Genomic DNA, 20,385 nt, shown 5'->3' on the forward strand with positions numbered 1-20,385 from the left:
ACAGAAGGATTACAACTAATAAACATAGAAGGAATAATGAAATTTTAAAATCATCATTTGGCAACCATCATAGTAATAATTAATTCATCCAAAAACTTCAGTGGGTGCTAAAATGAGTGGGTGAAATTTTGATGGGAAGTAGGATATTTACAAAGTGCCTTTCCAAGAATACTAATTAATTACAAAAGGAAAAAGTGAGGCTGTGCAGTGGAGAAGCCTGGCAGATACCACCTCCATCAGGTGATCAACATCAGCATCACCAGTGACAGGAAAAATCAAAGCCTTTCACCACCTGATAAGACGCAATGAGAAAGCCACAGCATCACTGCTGTGATATTCCTGACAAAAATATAATCATGAAGGAATATCATAGCAAACCCATATTGAGGAACATCATACTAAATATCCTGGCCTGAAGTCTTCAAAAATATCAAGGTCATGAAATTAAGGAAAGACCGAGGAACTCTTCTATATTGGAGACGAAAGAGACGTGACAACTAAAAACAACACATGAACCTGGATTGAATCCATTTGCTATGAAGGACATTTTTGGGCCAACTGACGAAATTTGAATGGGGTCTATGAATCAGATGATAGAAATAGATCAGTATCAATTTCCTGATTTGAAGATTGTATTTTGGTTATGTAAGTTATTATGAAAGAGTCCTGGTGACAACGGTTAAGCACAAAGGTTGGCAGTTCGAACCCACTCAGCGGCTCTGCAGGAGAAAGACCTGACGATCTGCTCCCGTAAAGATTACAGCCTTGGAAACCCTTTGAGGAAATTCTAGTCTGTCCTGTAGGGTCACCATGAACTGGAATTGACTTGACGGCAATGGGTGGGTTTGGTATGGAAGGGAGGGTAGTCCTTGGGTGGTGCAAAAAACTAATACACTCAGCTGCTAACCGAAAGGTTGGAGGTTCAAGTCCACTCAGAGGGGCCTAAGAAGAAAGGTCTGGGGGTCAGCTTCTAAAAAATCAGCCATTAAAAATCACAGTTCTACTCTGACACACATGGGGTCACCAGAAGTGGAAGCTGACTCCATGGCAACTTTTTTGGTTTCTGGTTATGGAAGAGAAAAGACAAAGATATCCTCTAAATACACAAAAGAATGTTTTTCTAGACTGACGTGCACTGCGCTGTATCCTGAGTGAAGATGTTCGAGATTTTAGTTTTTCATTGTTGAAATTAAATTACATAAAAATTAAATTATGTCAGAAAAATTCTATAATGTACGTGAATATGCACGAAGTTAAGAGTGGATTTCAGATGGTTGAAGTGAATTGCTTTTTATTTAACAGCAGATAAAAGAAAGGTTTATATCTAGGGATGTGCTAACACAAAAACAATCTCCTTATATAAAATATATTAAATTTTAAGAATAGCTACACCCATGTTTGCCTTTCCGTGGTGGGATAAATTTAGATGAACCAAAGAGGACTTTACTTACATTCTTAAGAGTCACTTCTTTGCCCCTCAGTTTTTCTCACTGTAAATGTTTTGGAGTAGAACTAAGTAACTAAAATATTAATTCCTGAAGAGCTTCAAGTGAACAGAAGATTGTTTATAGCAAGAGGGTAATGGGAGGGAAAAAAGGGAGTGAAAAAATAAGGCAAGTGGCCAGTGATGATAGTGTGCCATGAATGAGGAGCATGCTATCCTCAGCTCCACCACTGAGGTCCCAAACCAAAAAAACCCATTGCTGTTGAGTTGATTCCAACTCATATCGACCCTATAGGACACAGTAGAACTGCCCTGTAGAGCTTCCAGGGAGCACCCGGTGGATTCGAACTGCCGACTTTTGGTTAGCAGCTGTAGCTCTTAACTGCTATACCTCCAGGGCTGAGGCCCAACACTGAACATGTACACAGGTACACTGTTGGAATTGAATGACACAGACAGCTGACGGTTGTAGGTACATAGTGCATAGATCCAAAGCCAAGGAGAGTACAGAGAGCAGCAGTGTCTTGATATCTTCAGAGAAAGCCCGACACCTTCTCCATTATAAGATATGAGCTGAGTATTAGAGAAGGGAAGAATCCAGAGCCAGGCAAACAGGTGAGAGGATCGATTTCCTAGGAAAATCACATAAGTGTTGATCAGTGTGGTGGTTGGAGTGAGCCTTGTGTGATCTTCACAGACTCATTGACTTAAAGCTGAAGAGGACCTTGAATATCATTTAGTATATTAAGTACAAGGGCATCAGAAGGTATTTTATTTCCCTTAAAAGCATAATGTTATGTGAATATGACTTTCCAGGTAAGAAAGTATATAGCTTCCATGATTCACTAAGTAATTTGTGACTCAAAAATAATAGGGAATCATTGATTTAGTCCAACCCCCTAAATTTACGAATGAGAAAATTAAAGCCCAGAGAGGTGAAATGACTTGTCCAAGAGCAAGTGCACATTAATATTCCCTTTGCCAGAGATGTAAAACTGTTTTAACAGGTATTAACTCAAGACTATAGCATTCTGTTTATGTACTAAAGATGTTACTTTTACACTTAGTGTACATTATTTAAAAGCTCATTTTAAGACGAGAGTTGTCTATCTGATGAGAAAGTATTTTTTTTTTTCTTCTATGTCAATTCTAGTATGTTCTAAAGTTGCCAAAATCTTTTTAAGGAGAACATTTTGCAATTCAAATATCTGGCAGTCTAATAAGATACTCCCTCTTTCATTCCAAACCTGTGGCTGATAAGTCGATTTTAACTCATAGCAACCTTGTAAGACAGAATTCAGCTGCCCTATAGGGTTTCTAAGGCTGTAAATCTTTATTGAAGCAGACTGCCACATCTTTATCCCGAGGAGTGGCTGGTGGGTTCAAACCACCAACCCCTTCGGTTACCAGCCAAGTGTTTAACCACCATGCCCCCAAGACTCCCAAAAAGTGTTGCAAACCTGATTGTCAACCTCATCAACAAAATGAGGATATTAAATGGTATAAATATGGCCACTTCCTGTTGACAAAATTTTATATTATCATAACTTCAAGTCTTTTTCTGCAATATTTTGTTAGCAACAACAATAAAATCCGTATCTTCCCTTTGCTTTCTTGAGATGCCCTGGGTTTTGCCGTGTGGTTATAGCAAACCAAATTATCTGGTATGCTTGAACCACACTGGAAACCACATACAGTTGACTCTTGTTATTTGTAGTAATTGTGTTCTAACAAGCCTTGGTGACACAGTGGTTAAGAGCTCCACTGCTAACCAAAAGGTCAGCAGTTCAAATCTACTAGTTGTTCCTTGGAAACCCAATGGGGCAGTTGTACTCTGTCCTGTAGGATCACTGTCAGTTAGAATCGACGCGATGGCAGCTGGTTTGGTGTTCTATAAAGTCACCATGAACACTGAATTAGCCTAAACTGAACCATTGCTCCTAGGGAAAATAGAGGACTAGGTACCTGTGAACCTCTGGTCATGTTTTCATCAACCAATCAAAATATAATCTTGTTTTAAGTGTGTTTCTATTTAAAGATGCCTTATTTAATATATATTGTTGATTCATTGACAATGAACACACAGCCAACAGCACTATAACTCATGCCTGAACAAAGCTTGTCTAACACACATGCTTTCTCTGGAAGGCGCATCACAGCCTTCTTGAGCTTACGAACACTAGACAGCACTTCAGCACTAGGTTCGGGGGCCATTTTAAACAGTGAAATCACCAACAAATGTGCAAAAAATGTGGTAGTTTAAGTAGACCTTAAAAAGGACACTTGTTTACAGTATGAGAGCTGAAACAAGAAGGCAGAGTGTTGCCTTGTTCAACCACAGCTGGGAGCGTGCATGTTGTGGGACTCAGAATTTTCATTGCTCCACTTATGTCTGTAACTGACCATGGAAATGCCACAAGTATTGGCTTCGAGGAGTCCCTGGGTTGTGCAAATAGTTAATGCACTCAAGCTACTGACTGAAAGTTTGGAGGTTGGGTTAGAGTCAACCCAGAGCTGCTACAGAAGAAAGGCTTGGTGATCTACTCCTGAAAAATGAGCCATCGTAAACCCTGTAGAGCACAGTTCGAACGCACACATGGGATCATCACAAGTCAGAATCCACTGGACTGCAACTGGTTTTTCTGGTTTAATTGATTTTGGGGGTTATGAATAAATTTTAGCAAGCAAGAGAATTCATAATTACAGAATCTGAACAATGAGGATCAACTGTGTTTGATGCTCTTGCTGCGTCCCTGAGGCCCTAGGTGATCTCCCCACTGAAAGTATGAAGTCTGCATGTTCCCTCCTAGAAATAAGATGCGTGCAGTAGGGAACAGGATTGCTATACAGCTGCCAGGCAGTCCTAGATGCCTTAGTAAAAACCTAAAATGGCGTGAAAATTCCTCAGCACTGTAATCAAAGCAGAAAGCTGAAGGATCACTAATGCAGACCGCCTTCATGTTCCTGTGGCATTGACTTTTAAAAAGCTCTGCTCTCCTGCCTTCCCTTTTGGATTATTGCCCTCCCTTCGAGCCTGTTTTCTGTGCAGGTCTGATCTCGTCTTGGCCTCCCGTTCCTTTCGGTATCCTCTCACTATCCCGACTTTCTGCCTGGAATTTTCCAGCTTCCGTAGCTTCTCCCTTGAGGTGCTTATGTAACTGTTTACTTTGGTGACTTATTCCGTTAGTTACTGTCTGCACAAGAAGATTTTCCTAATCTTCTTTACTTCCTAGGGCTCTGAACCCACTTTTTGGATCCCTATTGCTTTATAATTTATGTTAATCGTATTTTACATTTTAGTATTCCTACCTTCTTACTTGCCTTTCTTCTGAGAATTTATAGTAAATAAGAATGCCATTTGTCCTCAGTAAAGTGGGTTGATCTCTCCACCTTAACTTTACTAACTCGAAAATGAACAAGGTGGGCTTCAGGACCTTTAAATTGCCTTCTAGCTCGGAGGCCAAGTGGTTGGGGTTGATAAAATTATCTCGGGTTTGAACAGACATTGTATAAGCACTCAAAAAACATGAAATTTAGTAAATTCCTTCCTCTGTCATTCTTTCATAATTGGGCATGTGTAGTGTTTTTAATGTGATTTAACGTGATATTCATCGAGCCAAAAAAAGTGTTGCCACCGAGTCGATCCTGACTCATGGAGACCATCCAGTGTTCTCAAATTCAAGGGTTTCTTACTTTACCTAGTTACTTTTTTCTCTTTTCATTTATTTTGGGACATTTTGTTTTTCCTTCTTCACATTCTGGGCTGAATATTCCTGGTTTCCATATAGATTATTCCTCCCAGAACCAGGTTGAAAAAGTTGTTTTTGCAGGATCCCAACAGACACCAAATGATCTATGAAACTCTAAAGGCGTGTAATTCATTATCTCAGCTCACCTTAGGCCAGTGGTCCTTGAAATGGGACCTGCCAGTGTCAGGATGTGTGCAAGACATTGTACAAATGCAGGAAGAAATATTTATAACCTCTTTTACAATTATTTTTAAAATTGCATCATTTAAAATGACCTACATTGATATGTTTTATAATGTATGTATTGATGTACTAGTAAAGAGACTAGTCTATTGACATATACAGTACGTTTGCTTGAAAATTTCTTACTGCTTGGGAGATATGATTGAAAAGCTTGGAGGCAAAACATTTGCCTTAGAAAATGCTTAATCTCATATTAATATAAATCTAATACCCAGATAAATCTAATATAATCTCTAATTAATATAGAGTTTAATGACTCTTATTGTTAGCTGCCGTTGAAGTGGCCCCTGACTCATGACATGGACAACAGAACGAAACTGACCATGTCATCCCCAGGATCAGTTGCGGATCATTGTGATCCATAGGGTTTCATTGGCTGATTTTCAGAAGTAGATCACCAGGCCTTTCTTCCTAATCTGTCTTAGTCTGGAAGCTCTGCTGAAACCTGTTCAGCATCATAGCAACATGGTGGCTGTGAATGAGGTGTCTTGGCCTGGAATCGAACGTTAGTTCCCCACATGTAAGGTGAGAATTCTACCACTGAACCACTGCAGCCTCAATGACTCTTAGGCTTAGTAAACCTGTTATTGACTATTGTTGTTGTTAGGTGCTGTTGAATTGGTTCCGACTCATAGTGACCCCGTGTACAACAGAATGAAACACTGCCTAGTCCTGCACCATTCTCACAATTGTTATTCTTGAGCCCATTGTTGCAGCCACTGTGTCAGCCCATGTCATCGAGGGTCTTCCTCTTTTTCACCATTTTACCAAACATGATGTCCTTCTGCAGGGACCGATCTGTCCTGATAACATGTCCAAAGTATGTGAGACTTAGTCTTGCCCTCCCTGCTTCTATGGAACATTCTTGTTGTACTTCTTCCAAGACAGATTTGTTCATTCTCCTGGCAGTCCATGTATATTCAACATTCTTCATCAGCACCACAATTCAAAGGTATCAATTCTTTTTCGGTCTTCCTTATTCATTGTCCAGCTTTCCCATGCCTGTGAGGTGATTGAGAACACCATGGCTTGGGACAGGCGCATCTCAGTTTTCAAGGTGACGTCTCTTCTTTTTAACACTTGAAAGAGGTCTTTTGCATCAGATTTGCCAAATGCCATGCATCGTTTGATTTCTTGACTGCTGCTTCCATTGGTATTGACTGTGGATCCAAGTAAAATAAAATCCTTTACAACTTCAACCTTTTCTCTATTTATCATGTTGTTGCTTATTGGTCCAGTTGTGAGGATTTTTGTTTTATGTTGAGGTATAATCCGCGCTGAAAGTTGTGGTCTTTGATCTTCATCAGTAAGTGCTTCAAGTCCTCTTCACTTTTCAGCATGCAAGGTTGTGTCATCTGCATAACGGAGGTTAATGAGTCTTCCTCCAATCCTGGTACCCTGTTCTTCACGTAGTCCCCCTTCTCGTATTATTTGCTCAGCGTACAGAGTAAGTATGGTGAAAGGATGCAACACTGATTCACACTTTTCCTGCCTTTAAACCAGGCAGTATCCCCTTGTTCTGTTGGAATTTCTGCCTCTTGATCTATGTACAGGTTCCTGATGAGCACAATTAAGTGTTCTGGAATTCCCATCCTTTGCAATGCTATCCATAATTTGTTATGATCCTCACAGTCGAATGCCTTTGCATAGTCAATAAAACACAGGTAAACATCTTACTGGTATTCTTTGCTTTCAGCCAGGATCCATCCGACATCAGCAATGATATCCCTGGTTCCACATCCTCTTCTGAATCTGGCTTGAATTTCTGGCAGTCCCCTGACAACATACTGCTGCAGCCACTTTCGAATGATCTTCAGCAAAATTTTACTTGCATGTGATGTTAATGATATTGTTTGATAATTTCCACATTCAGCTGGATCACCCTTCTTGGGAATAGGCAAAAATATGGATTTCTTCCAGTCAGTTGGCCAGGTTGCTGTCTCCCAGATCTTGGCATAGGTGAGTGAGCACTTCCAGGGCTGCATCTGTTTGTTGAAACATCTCAGTTGGTATTCCATCAATTCCTGGAGCCTTGTTTTTCGCCAGTGCCTACATGCAGCTTGAACTTCTTCCTTTAGTATCATTGGTTCCTGATCATATGCTACCTGCTCAAATGCTTGGACATCGACCAATTTTTTGGTGTAGTGACTCTGTGTATCCCTTCCATCTTCTTTTGATGCTTCCTGCATCATTTAATATTTTCCCTGTAGAATTCTTCAATATTGCAACTTGAGGCTTACATTTTTTCTTCAGTTCTTTCAGCTTGAGAAATGCTGGGAGTGTAATTTCCTTTTGGTTTTCTATCTCCAGGTCTTTGTACATGTCATTATAATACTGCAGTTTGCTCCTTCATATGTAAAAATCATTGGGCTCTTATATTTGTCAGGGTTCCTTGGTTATAAGCAATGGAAACTAACTCTGACCAATTTAGGCGAGGATACTGAAAAGGACATTGGCTGGCTCACATAATCAAGGAAGAAAGCGGGCAATTTGGCTCCCTCAGAACAGAGCTATGACAGCCCTTGATCTCAGGAGAAGCATCTCCTGAACTAACCTGTAGCCCCTGCCATTGGTTGACTCAACTCTAGTTACCCTTTCTCCCTGAGTGTCTCTACGCAATATTTACATTTCCAAGAAAGAGAACCTGAATGGTCTACGTTGGGTCACGTGTTCAGCACTTTACATATATTTCCTCTTTTCCTCTGTTGTGGAAAGTGAAGGGAAGGTCCTTTCCATCTATCCATGTCTATAAGTTCAGACACCAAAACAGGACTACTTGCTGAAAAATGCCAATGCTAGTGACATTCCAAAAAAAAGAAAGTGTCAAATGATTAATTTCAAATGTCACATTCTGGCCTGGAATAAAACTTTTGATTTTGTACTTGGTTGAAGTTTTTTTCTTCCCTTTACGTTTTGGTTAAATGACATTTGAATTCTTATGCTATCTATGACATTGAAAAAAAAAATCCACCAATGGTCAGATATAATTTAATTATTTTTCCATAAATAATTGGAAATCCTTAGAATAAGTTAATCTTATTTTTAATTTTCTTTTAAAGCCCATTTACTTTTCTCATGTATATAAACAAATTATAACCCTCTGATACTATCACAAAATCTAAGCTTAATCATGTATGCCTTTAATTCATAGGAAGACAAGATAAAATGTTTACATTTAAACTTAATTTTTCTGAAAAGTAGAATAGTTAGGGTAGAGGTAGGGCATATATATTTGAGAAAAGTGATATCAAGTGATTCCTTCGTATATTTTTTAGAAAATATTTAAGGCACAGTTTTCAAGCATAGATTAGATAATCATCTTTGGATTTGAAAAATGATTCAGTGAGTTTTTTTTTTATTCTTGTCAAATAATGAATGTTTTTAAAGGTCAGAATTTGAAGGGCGTAGGTTAAGATTCTGTTTAGGATAGAATTTATGCATAGGTAGAGTAGATCACTGAGGGATACAATTAAAGTGGCACCAAAAGATACTGTCCACCCCTCTGCCTAAATATATTTCCACCAGTGAAACACCCATGTGATAAAATCAGGACTTTGAATTTCATGATAAAAGTCAAATGCCATCTTGGAAGAAGCAAATATATCCCATTTTAAATCTCGACTAGTGCTTTTGGTCTACTTGGTTTATAAGATCAGCAGCCAGAACCTAAAAGAAATGTGATACCTGGGAGGTACCTTCTGTGGCAGGGAAGTCAGGGAATGAAAGCCCATGATTTGGTTGTAACCCGCTGAGGACAGAGTAGGTCAAGGCTAGGAGCTCTGCACAACCAGAGGGAGCCAGGCCCCTGCTGCATGAGGAACAGTGGTGTATAAAGTGAGAAAGGAGACCATGCTTCAGATTCTCTTCAGGGTCAGTGACGGTTGTGTCTAATCGGGTGAAATTAATGGGATGACATGACTGAAATATTTGGTCATACTTTAATCATAACCCCTCTGTCCATAATCTTCCTAAAGGAAGAGAACTAATTCTATTATTAGACCTGGTTTAAATAAACCAAAACATCAAACCAGTTGACCTCGAGTCGATTCTGACTCATGGATACCCCACGTATGTCATGGTAGAACTGTGCTTCATAGGGTTTTCCTTGGTTGGTTTTATGGAAGTAGATCACCAGGCATTTATGGTGTAAATGTTGCTGTTGTTGGGTGTCATTGAGTTGATTCCTAATCACAGAGACCACATGTGACAGAGTAGAACTGCTCCACAGGGCGTAGTGGTTAAGTGCTATGGCTGCTAACCAAAGGGTCGGCAGTTTGAATCCACCAGGCACTCCTTGGAAACTCTATGGGGCAATTCTACTCAGTCCTATAGGGTCGCTATGAATCGGAATCAACTCAATGGCACTGGGTTGGTGTTGTTTGTTGCTGAACCTTTATAGGAACAGAATGCCAGGTCTTTCTCTTGTGGAGCCTCTGGGTAGGTTCGAACTGCCAACCTTTCAGTTAGCAAATGAGCACTTTATTGGTGTAAATAGATATAATTAACTGACAACTTTCGATCAGATGTGATTTGTCCAAGGTTGATAGATGGAAATCATTTTATTCACTTTCACAAGTCACCTATTATGTACATGACACTATATAAAACATTCTCAGACTCACTGGAATTTGTTACTAGGGTAAGTGGGGTACATGCCATTCAGATAACAATTGCATGCCAAAATATGTAATAGAGAAAAATAGTTGAAAATTCAGAAGATCAAAGGAAACAAAAGCCAACATGATCAGGAAAAGGTCATAAGTCAGCATGGTGGAACTAAGACTCTGAGTGGGGCTTTGTTAATGGATAGGATTTGGAGAGAAAAAAAATAGGAGGACCATTCTCTACTAATTTGACTATGCAGATAATCCGGATTTAAAATTCTTTAATGCCAAGTTGAAGTGTGGTGGCAGCTTTGAGGGAATTTTAATATTTAATTTTATTTAAAATTAATTTTGATATTAATTTGTGAGAAATTGCAATTGGAATATCTTAACATGAGTGATCAATGCAAGAAGTTAAATCTCGTCTCTTCTTTTCAGGTGTGTCTGCCCAGCTCACCAGCACCTGGCACCATCGGAATACGTCTGTAGGAACACCATTTTGGATGGCTCCTGAGGTTAGACAGGGAGTTTTTATTTTTTTAATAATTTATTGAGGAGAAAGTCACATAACATAAAGTTAACCGTTTTGAAGTGTACAATTCAGTGATGTTTAGCTCATTCATGGTATTGGGCAACCACCACCTCTAAAATCTAGTTCTAAAACATTTCCATCATTCCACAGTACAACCTCTTACACATTAAGCAGTTTCTCCCATCCCCCCAGACCCTGGCAACCACCAAGTTGCATTCTGTCTCTATGGATTCTGGACATTTCATATAAATGGAATCATACAGTATGTGGCTTCTGGCACTTAGCATAATGTTTAAGAGGTTCATCCACATTGTGGCATTTATCAGTATTTCATTCCTTTTTATGACTGAATAATATTCCATTTTATGTATAAATCACAATTTCTTTATCCATTCATGCATTGATGGACATTTGGGCTGTTTCTACCAGTTGCCTGTTGTGAGTGGGCAACTGGTAGAATACACATGTACTTAGTTGAGCACCTATTTAAAGTTATTTCACTTATATACATATTAGTGGAATTTCTGGGTCATACGGTAATCCTATGTTTAACTTCTTGAAAAAACTTTTTGAGGAACCACCAAAATGTTTTCCACAGCAGCTGAACCATTTTACATTCCCACCAGCACTGCACTTGGGTTCCAGTTTCCCCACATCCAACAATTGTTATTTTCTGTTTTATCATAGCCATCGTAGTGGATGTGAAGTTGTAACTTATTATGGTTTTGGTTTGTAGGTCTTTAACGAATAATGAATTAAACATCTTTTTATGTGCTTGTTGGACATTTATATATCCTCTTTGAAGAAATGTCTATTCAAGTCCTTTGCCAATTTTTTAATTTGTATTTTTGTTGCTAAGTATTAAGAGTTGTTTGTATTTTCTTGACATGAGACCCTTATCAGATACATGATACACAAATATCTTCTCCCATTCTGTGGACTATCTTTTCACTTTCTTTATAATGTTCTTTGATGCATAGAAGTTTTAATTTTGATAAAGTCCATTTTATCTTTTTTTTTTTTCTTTTGTTGCTCATGCTTTTGGTGTCATGTTTAAGAATCCTTGCCAAATCCAAGGCCGTAAAGATTTATCCCTATGTTTTCTTCTAGGAGTTTTATGCTTTTAGCTCTTATATTTAAGTCATTGATCCATTTTGAGTTGTTTTTGTATATAGTATGAGGTGGGGATCTAACTTCGTTCTTTTTCCATGTGGAAATCCAGTTGTCCCAGACCTATTCATTGAAGAGACTATTCTTTCCTCATTGAGTGGTTTTGTTAGCCTTGTTGAAAATTAATTGATCATAGATGTATGAATTTATTTCTAGACTCTCAATTCTATTCCATCGGTCTTTATGTCTGTCCTTACGCCAGTACCAGATGGTTTTGACTACTATAACTTTGTAGTAAGTTTTGAAATGAGGTAATGTAAGCCCACCAATTTTGTTCTTCTTTTTCAAGTTTGTTTTGGCTATTAGGCGCCCTTTATAATTCCATATGAATTTGAATACCACCTTTTCCATTTCTGTGAAAAAAGCTTTTGGAATTTTTAATAGGGATTGCATTGAACCTGTAGATTGCATTGGGAGATACTGACATCTTAACACTGTTATGTCTTCCAATCCATAAACACAAGATATATTTGCATTTATTTAGGTCTTTTCAAATTTCATTCAGCAGTGTTTTGTAGTTATCAGTGTATAAGTCTTTTACCTCCGTGGTTAAATTTATTCTTTTGAATGCCATTTTAAGTGGAATGTTTTCTTTATTTCCTTTTCAGATTGCTTATTGCTGGTGTATAGAAGCACAACTGATTTTTCTGTGTTGATCTTGTACACTACAACTTTGCCGAATTCATTTATTAGCTCTAGTAGTTTCTTGTGGATTCCTTGAGGTTCTCTCTATATAAGATCATGTCATAAGCAATAGAGATCGTTTCACCTCTTCCCCTGATTTGGATGCCTTTCATTTATTTTTCTTGCATAATTGCTCTGGCTAGGACTTTCAGTATTATGTTGAATAGCAGTGGTGAGAGCTGGCATCCTTGTCTTGTTTCTGATGTAGAGGGAAAGCTTTTAGTCTTTCTTCATTGAGTGAGATGTTAGCTATGGGTTTTTCATAAATGCTTTTTAGCATGTTAGGGAAATTCCCTTCTATTTCTGGTTTTTGGAGAGTTTTTTTAAATCATGAAAGAGTGTTAAATTTTGTCACATGCTTTTTCTGCATCAATTGAGATTGCCATGTGTTTTTTTCACTTCCTTCTGTAATATATATAACATTGACAGATTTGCATATGTTGAACCACCTCAGAAAGAGTGTCGAGAGAGAAAAATGTAAAATTTGATCCTTTTTGACTTTCCTTTACATGCTTACTCTGTCTCTATATGTGTTTTGGGATCTACGAGAAGAAAATGTCAGATGTGTTATTATGAGATTTTTGTGCGTGTGTGAGGAGTAACAAAGGCTGTGTTCAATAAATAGGCTATGAATGAATTTATGAATAAATGAAAGACTGAATGAGTGAATCACATGAGGTAAAGAGAAACTATTTGCATTCTTAATTTTTCATTAAATTTACTTTTCATTATTTAGCGTGTATCTGTGTTAATGGTATAGTCTGTTTTTAAATTAGAAATATGAGATTCCCTTAACCTTCAGGTTCATTAAGCTGTATGGCAGGTTCCCATATTGAGTCAGTAGGCATGGGGGCTATGTTCAGCTTTAGTGAAGTCTTTTCACCACTACCTTTGGGAAGTTATAGATAAATAAGGAAAAATTTTTCTAGAGTCACAGCTTCTCTCTCCATAGTCACTATTAATGCCTTTAATCTTTTTAATTATGTTTATTAGTACAGAACATTTATTTTTGAAAATGCTCTTTGCAACCTTTGGGAAAAGGTCTGCTATTTATCTGCAATTTTCTAGGGAGTGAAGGAAGAAGGAGTAAATCAAGTACAATATTAGTATTACAAACTCACAGAATTAAATTTAAGGATTAAATCTTGATGTACTGTTTCCGTTTGAATACTAATGCAATTACTGCTTATACAAAAAGTTAAAATGTAAACTTCATATGAATCATAAAGCGAGAATAAATTATCTTAAATAACGTTTTTAAAAATTCCGTGGATTAAAAACCTTTTAACAGGGAGGACATCTTAGAATAAAAATAGAAATTATAGTCATATACCAACGATATTTAATAAGGGAATCTCAAACAAGTTTCTTTAAAATTTATTCTTGTCTATTGCTTGTCTTCTAAAAGCTTATCAAAAATGTTCATAAATGAGAAATTAATAAAAATGTATTTATAGTTCCGAACTTTTGCATTTGCTTTGCATATATTAATAAAAATATATAAATGCTATAGATTCCAGCTTTATATTTGCATGTATTAATTTGCAGTAACAGAAAACCATTATTATATCTTTTAAGTTTTCCATTTAGTAAAAGCAATTTTGATTAGTGGATCTTGGAAACACTTTAATCTATGAATAAAGGGAAATATTTTTCTCTAAGATTGCCAGAGTGTTAAATGAGTTAATAATTAAAATTGACATTCCTTCATATATAATTACCAGTCATTTTTCAGATAAGTCATTATTTATTATTAATAAATCTACTGTAGCACAAATAGGGTTTGAAAGTGCTTTGCTGTTTAGCAAAATGATGGATATTATATAAGAGAAAAAAGATTCACTGAAGTCTTTTCAAGCTGTCATGTAAATATTTGTTCTAGATTTTCTCCATGCTACTTTCATCTCTTGTAATAAGCGTTTTCCAACCTGTGAATGGTAAGCAAAATTTCAGTAAACTTCCAACATCTATGATTGTTGAAGAAAAGTATATTTTGAATAACCAGCTATCTAGTTAATGAAGAGATAGTTAATATACCATCTCTACGTTATTAATGAAAATTTTCTGAAAATGAGAAAGCAGTAAGGTAAAAAATATATACTTGCCATAATTCAAGGCCTTAGAGGCAAGCTTCTCCAAATCAATTATCAGTTGAAAAATGAAATTCTTTATTTGGAAAATTTTTAATTTGATTCTAGATCAAAGGTAGTTTATGTTGGTTACATAAAGCCATCCTTCCCGAACTGGAGTTCATCTGTGCCAGGATGAAGAGGACAAGAGATAGTGACTGTGGTAGGTGACCGTACAGTTTATCATACAAACCAGGACACTAGAGAATGAAAACCAAACCTGTTGGCCTTTGAGTCTATTCCGACTCATAGCGACCCTACAGGACAGAGTAGAACTGCCCCATAGGGTTTCCAGGAAGTGGCTGGTGGATTGGAACTACAGACCTTTCGGTTAGCAGCCCAGCTCTTAATCACTCTGCCACTAGGGCTTCTGGAGAGTGAAAGGGGATGGTATTTATCTATAGTGACACTAGGACAGCTGGCGCAGTGGTTAAGAGCTCGACTTCTAACCAAAAGGACCGCAGTTCAAATCCACCAACTGCTTTTGGAAACCCTATGGGGCAGTTCTCCTCTGTCCTGTAGGGCTGCTATGAGTTGGAATTGGCTGGACAGCAACGGGTTTGCTTTTTTGTTTTTGGTTTTTTTCTAGGACAACTAGTGTCCTAGGCAGAGACACAAATTCACCCTTGTCTCTGGGTATGTATTCCTGGACTACATGTATGAAGCCATAAAAATGATGCATTATCCTGAAGCAATAATTTTAACAAGGAAAAAAAATGGTGTGGCAAAAAACCTTATTTTTATACTGAGGCAGACAAAGATATACAACAGAATAGAAAATTTATATGATTTTATTTTTAAGTTTTATTGAGTTATAAACCAAAAAGACCAAACCCGTTGCCGTTGAGTCGATTCCGACTCATAGCGGCCCTATAGGACATTATTGAGATGTAACATTATTGAGATATATGTACCATAAAATTCACTCATTTAAAGTGTACAATCTAATGATTTTCAGTACATATACACAGAGTTATACAGCCATAACCACAATCTAATTTTAAAACATTTTTTGTTCTCTCTAAAAGAAACCCTGTACTCATTGGCAGTCACTCCTCATTCTACCTAAATCTCCCCCTACACTGAAACCAAACCCTTTGCTGTTGAGTGGATTTCAACTCACAGCAACCCAGTAGGATGGAGTAGAACCGCCCCATAGGGCTTCCAAGGCTGGAATCTTTATGGAAGCCGACTGCCACATCTTTCACCTACAGAACAGCTGGTGGGCTTGAACCGCTAACTTTTTGGTTAGAAGTGTAGTGCTTAACCGCTGTGCCACCAGGGCTCCTTCACCCACACTAACCCAACCCGTTGCCGTGGAATGGGTTCCGACTAATAGCAACCCTATAGGACAAAGTAGAACTGCCCCACAGGGTTCCCAAGGAGTGGCTGGTGGATCCAAACTGCCACCCCCCCACACCAGGAAACCACTAATCTACTTTTTGTCTGTATAGATTTGCCTATTGTGGTCATTTTATATAAATGGAATCATACAATATGTGATCACTTGTGACTGGCTTCTTTGACTCAGCGTAATGTTTTCAAAGTTCATCCATGTGGTCCCATGTATCAGCACTTTATTCCTTTTTAAGATGAATAATATTGCATTATATGGATAGACCTCATTTTATTTATCCATTCATCAGTTGATAGACATATGAGTTGTTTTTACTTTCTGGCTATTATGAATAACTTGTTGTTGTTAGTTGCCATCCAGTCGTTTCTGACTCATGACGACACCATGTGTGCAGAGTAGAACTGTTTCACAGGATTTTCAGTGACTATTCATCACATAAACTTTTAATATAAAACTTGAGACTCTTATGCTTGCTCTGGGTACTTTATCACATAAACTTTTAATATAAAACTTGAGACTCTTATGCTTGCTCTGGGTACTTTACATTATATCTCTGATTCCAGAAAAAGTGTTCTCTCTCCTGTGACATTAAAAATATTTTGGTAGGAAACACTGACGGGAAGCACCATATAAGATGATACTTCCAACATACCAATTCCAAGTTGGGAGAATATGTTCTATCTCTATCTGTCTGTCTGTCTGTCTGCTTGCCTGCCTGCCTGCCTGTCGGTCTGTCTATTATCTATCTATCCGTCCATCCATCCGTCCGTCCATCCGTCCGTCCACCCGTCTAATCTGTCCATCTAATCTATCCATCTATCTATCCATCTATCTAATCTATCCATCTGTCTGTCCATCTGTCTGTCCATCTCTATCTATATCTATCTATCTGTCTGTCTATCTGTCTGTCTATCTGTCTATCTGTCTATCATCTATCTATCATCTATCTATCTAATCTATCATCTATGTGTAGTTGTATATCTATTTATATGCATATAAATATATATATATGGAATCCCTGGTGGTGTAGTGGTTAAGTGCTACAGCTGCTTACCAAGAGGCTGGCAGTTCGAATCTACCAGGTGCTCCTTGGAAACTCCATAGGGCGGTTCTACTCAGACCTATAAGGTCGCTATGAGTCGGAATTGACTGGACGGCGGTGGGTTTGGGTTTATATATATATATATATATATAATTTGTTTATGTATTTACTTATTATTGGCCTTTGGGTGCCTAGAATTAGTTTGGTTCATGGCCTTCTTGCTTGTTTATATGCCCAGGAACTTGCTACACAACCCAGAACTAGAAAGTTTCCAATACTTATGTCTACCTCTGTGCTCTTCCTCTATCCCATCTTCTTGCTTCATGCCTAGAGGTGACTCTTTATCCTTTCATGTTTATCCTTGCCTTCCTTTTATTTTTCAATCACACTCGTGTGCTTATGCTTAAACTGTATGACACCATTGCTATTGGTGTGAGGTATGAAAAATGATTTATTCATGGATAAAAAAAAATTCATGGATTATATATGTGTAAATGTTACCAAATAACTCTAGTGTGCTAACACAGTGATTTTTTTAATGTGTTAACACTGATGTTATTTGGAGTGAGAAAAATGAAATACTGTTTCAGACAGGGCCTTTGACTCCTTTTATCTTATGTATTATTTCTCAGTACTATAGTTAAATCATGAGACTGTAATCCACCATCGTTCCCAAAATTGTATTTTATTTTCTTGGTGGGTTAACATTCACAAAATGTAAAATTAAAAAAATGTAAATGGTTTTCAAAATGTGAAATTGAATTTTCTTTGTGCGGTCACTGATTTTGAAATTAGCGTTTCAGTCCATCTGTATTTATATTTATACATTTAGAAGCAGATTGTGAAGTAACTATGTAATAATTGTTTTATGTAATACTATTTTATAATATTGCAAAAAAGAATCTCCCCCCCCTTTTGTCTCTCAATTACATCCTTTGAGTCACGGCATTTTTTAAAAAATTGATTGCAGTTTTACAGTTTATGGAGGCCCCAGATGAACTGTTGGTAAATCCTTATTTTTATTGAGTTTACTTTGTTTTTGTTTTTTTTATAATTTTTATTGTGGTTTAAGTGAAAGTTTACAAGTCAGTCTCTCACACAAAAACCCGTATACACCTTGCTACACACTCCCGATTACTCTCTCCCTAATGAGACAGCCCACTCCCTCCCTCCACTCTCTCTTTTCGTGTCCATTTCACCAGCTTCTAACCCCCTCCACCCTCTCATCTCCCCTCCAGGCAGGAGATGCCAACATAGTCTCAAGTGTCCAGCTGATCCAAGAAGCTCACTCCTCACCTGAGTTTACTTTGTTTTATTAGGGATTTGAACTTGTTTTGCATTCCTCCAAACTTGTCTGATTCCTCCCTTGGGTACCCTTGACTTTTATTTGCCAGAAAAGATCAAAGCCATTTAACTAGGCTGCCTTCAACCTATTCTTCTTTACCTCCTGCACTTTTAATTCTTTAAAGATGTATTCTTTATCCTTGCCAAGGTGGAACATCTCCGTTCACTCATCAAATGTTTATTGAGTGACAACCATTGTACAGTCTTTAACTATGCATTTGAGCCCAATCCTTTCCATTTGGGACACTGTTTCTGCTCCGTTTCTGTTTTTGCATTTCCCAAATCTTTTCCATGGGCTTTTCCCCTTATATTTGCAATCCTGCTGAGAAAGTCTCTGTTCTCAAAGTAGTAATACTAATAATGATTTGATCTTTTATTCTCCCAAGTTACTGTCTTATAGCTACCAGACTTCACCATTTTAAACAGATACACATTTTTAAAATAATTTTTATTGTGCTTTAAGTGAAAGTTTACAAATCAAGTCAGTCTCTCTCACAAAAACTTACATACACCTTACTACATAGTCCCAATTACTCTCCCCGTAATGAGACAGCCCACTATCTCCCTCTACTCTCTCTTTTCATGTCCATTTTGTCAGCTTCTAAGCCCCTCTACCCTCTCATCTCCCCTCCAGGCAGGAGATGCCAACATAGTCTTAAGTGTCCACCTGATCCAAGAAGCTCACTCCTCACCAGCATCCCTCTCCAACCCATTGTCCAGTCCAATCCATGTCTGAAGGGTTGGCTTTGGGAATGGTTCCTGTCCTGGGGCAACAGAAGGTCTAGGGGCCATGACCACCAGGGTCCTTCTAGTCTCAGTCAGACCATTAAGTCTTTTTATGAGAATTTGGGGTCTGCATCCTACTGCTCTCCTGCTCCCTCAGGGGTTCTCTGTTGTAAACACATACACATTTTTCTAGACATTTTGCATGTTCTTATGGAAGTCAAGAACTTTGCTTCCCCCTCCCCCCATTTTCTCCCACCAGGTCATTGCATGTGAACAGCAATTGGATACCACGTATGATGCCAGATGTGACACGTGGTCCCTGGGTATCACGGCCATTGAGCTGGGGGATGGCGATCCCCCACTTGCAGATCTGCATCCCATGAGAGCCCTCTTCAAAATACCGAGGTCAGTGGACTAGCATTTAGTTGATACAGTCTTTGCAGCCCAGTCTTTCTCCCTGCAGCCACTGTTCTCATCATGCTCATTGTGGAAATATTCAGAAGCATTCCTACAAAGTGGGGGCAGAGTGGCCTGGTATATCTTTCTGCTTCTTCCAAGACACTGTATTTGTTCAGTAATTTCATCTCCCTAGTCAAAGTAAAAGTCAAAGTAAAAGAGGTTTCTCTTGATAATTGGTGTGTCTTGCTCCCTTTTACTAGGATTTGATCTCAGAAAATAGGAGCTCATCCCACACCTCATCCACTTCTAAGTGAGGCAGCCAAAGCACTGGTGCACATTCAATGCAGCCATGATTTTCTTCTCTTCACTCTACCAGCCTAGTCATTTTTTACTACTTGCTAAGACTTTGTTCTGAGTTTTCAAATTAAAATATTATTTCAATGATTTTAAATAAAAATGTATTAATAAATGATTTTAAATTTGTTGATATGTTAAGTGTATCAATATAAAACAATAAACTGAGAAGAATAACCACTTTGAGCATGAAAGCACTTTACTATTTATGTAGACCATTCCCCTTTAGTAAACTTTCCTCTACTTACCCTATCACTGATTACAGGTAGTCCCCGACCTACAATGAGGTTCTGTTCTAATGACTCCATTGTTAGTTGGTTCTCACTAAGTTGAACACTTCATTTTTTTCTTTTTTTTTTTAGTTTTCATTATTATTGCCTTTTATTATCAGTATCTTTATAAATCTGATCTTTGTTTGTCTTTGGGGGTTGGCACGACAATGATTAACCAACCCAACCCACTGCTGTCAAGTCGAATTCTGACTCTGTAGCAAAAGCAAATTATGCACTGCAATGTTGTATGTAGTCCATATTTCTAAAGACAAGATGTACAGAAAGATAAAAAAAAGGACAGTCATAAGTGCAGTTGGTCGTGATTGAATATGTTGT

General features: G+C 37.8%; 1 protein-coding gene across 1 annotated transcript in view; it reads left to right on the forward strand.

Annotated features, from left to right (window-relative positions):
* LOC135231274 (myosin-IIIa-like) overlaps positions 1 to 19,442 on the forward strand; it is a 48,189-nt gene extending 28,747 nt beyond the window's left edge. Inside the window, exons 5-6 of the mRNA XM_064284923.1 lie at positions 10,479 to 10,555; positions 19,284 to 19,442. Coding sequence (XP_064140993.1) covers positions 10,479 to 10,555; positions 19,284 to 19,442 — 236 coding nt within the window. The remainder of the gene's footprint in view (positions 1 to 10,478; positions 10,556 to 19,283) is intronic.
* The last annotated feature ends 943 nt before the right edge of the window (positions 19,443 to 20,385 follow it).

This window comes from Loxodonta africana, chromosome 4 (assembly GCF_030014295.1).
Source record: "Loxodonta africana isolate mLoxAfr1 chromosome 4, mLoxAfr1.hap2, whole genome shotgun sequence".
In the NCBI taxonomy this organism is placed as follows: Eukaryota; Metazoa; Chordata; class Mammalia; order Proboscidea; family Elephantidae; genus Loxodonta; species Loxodonta africana.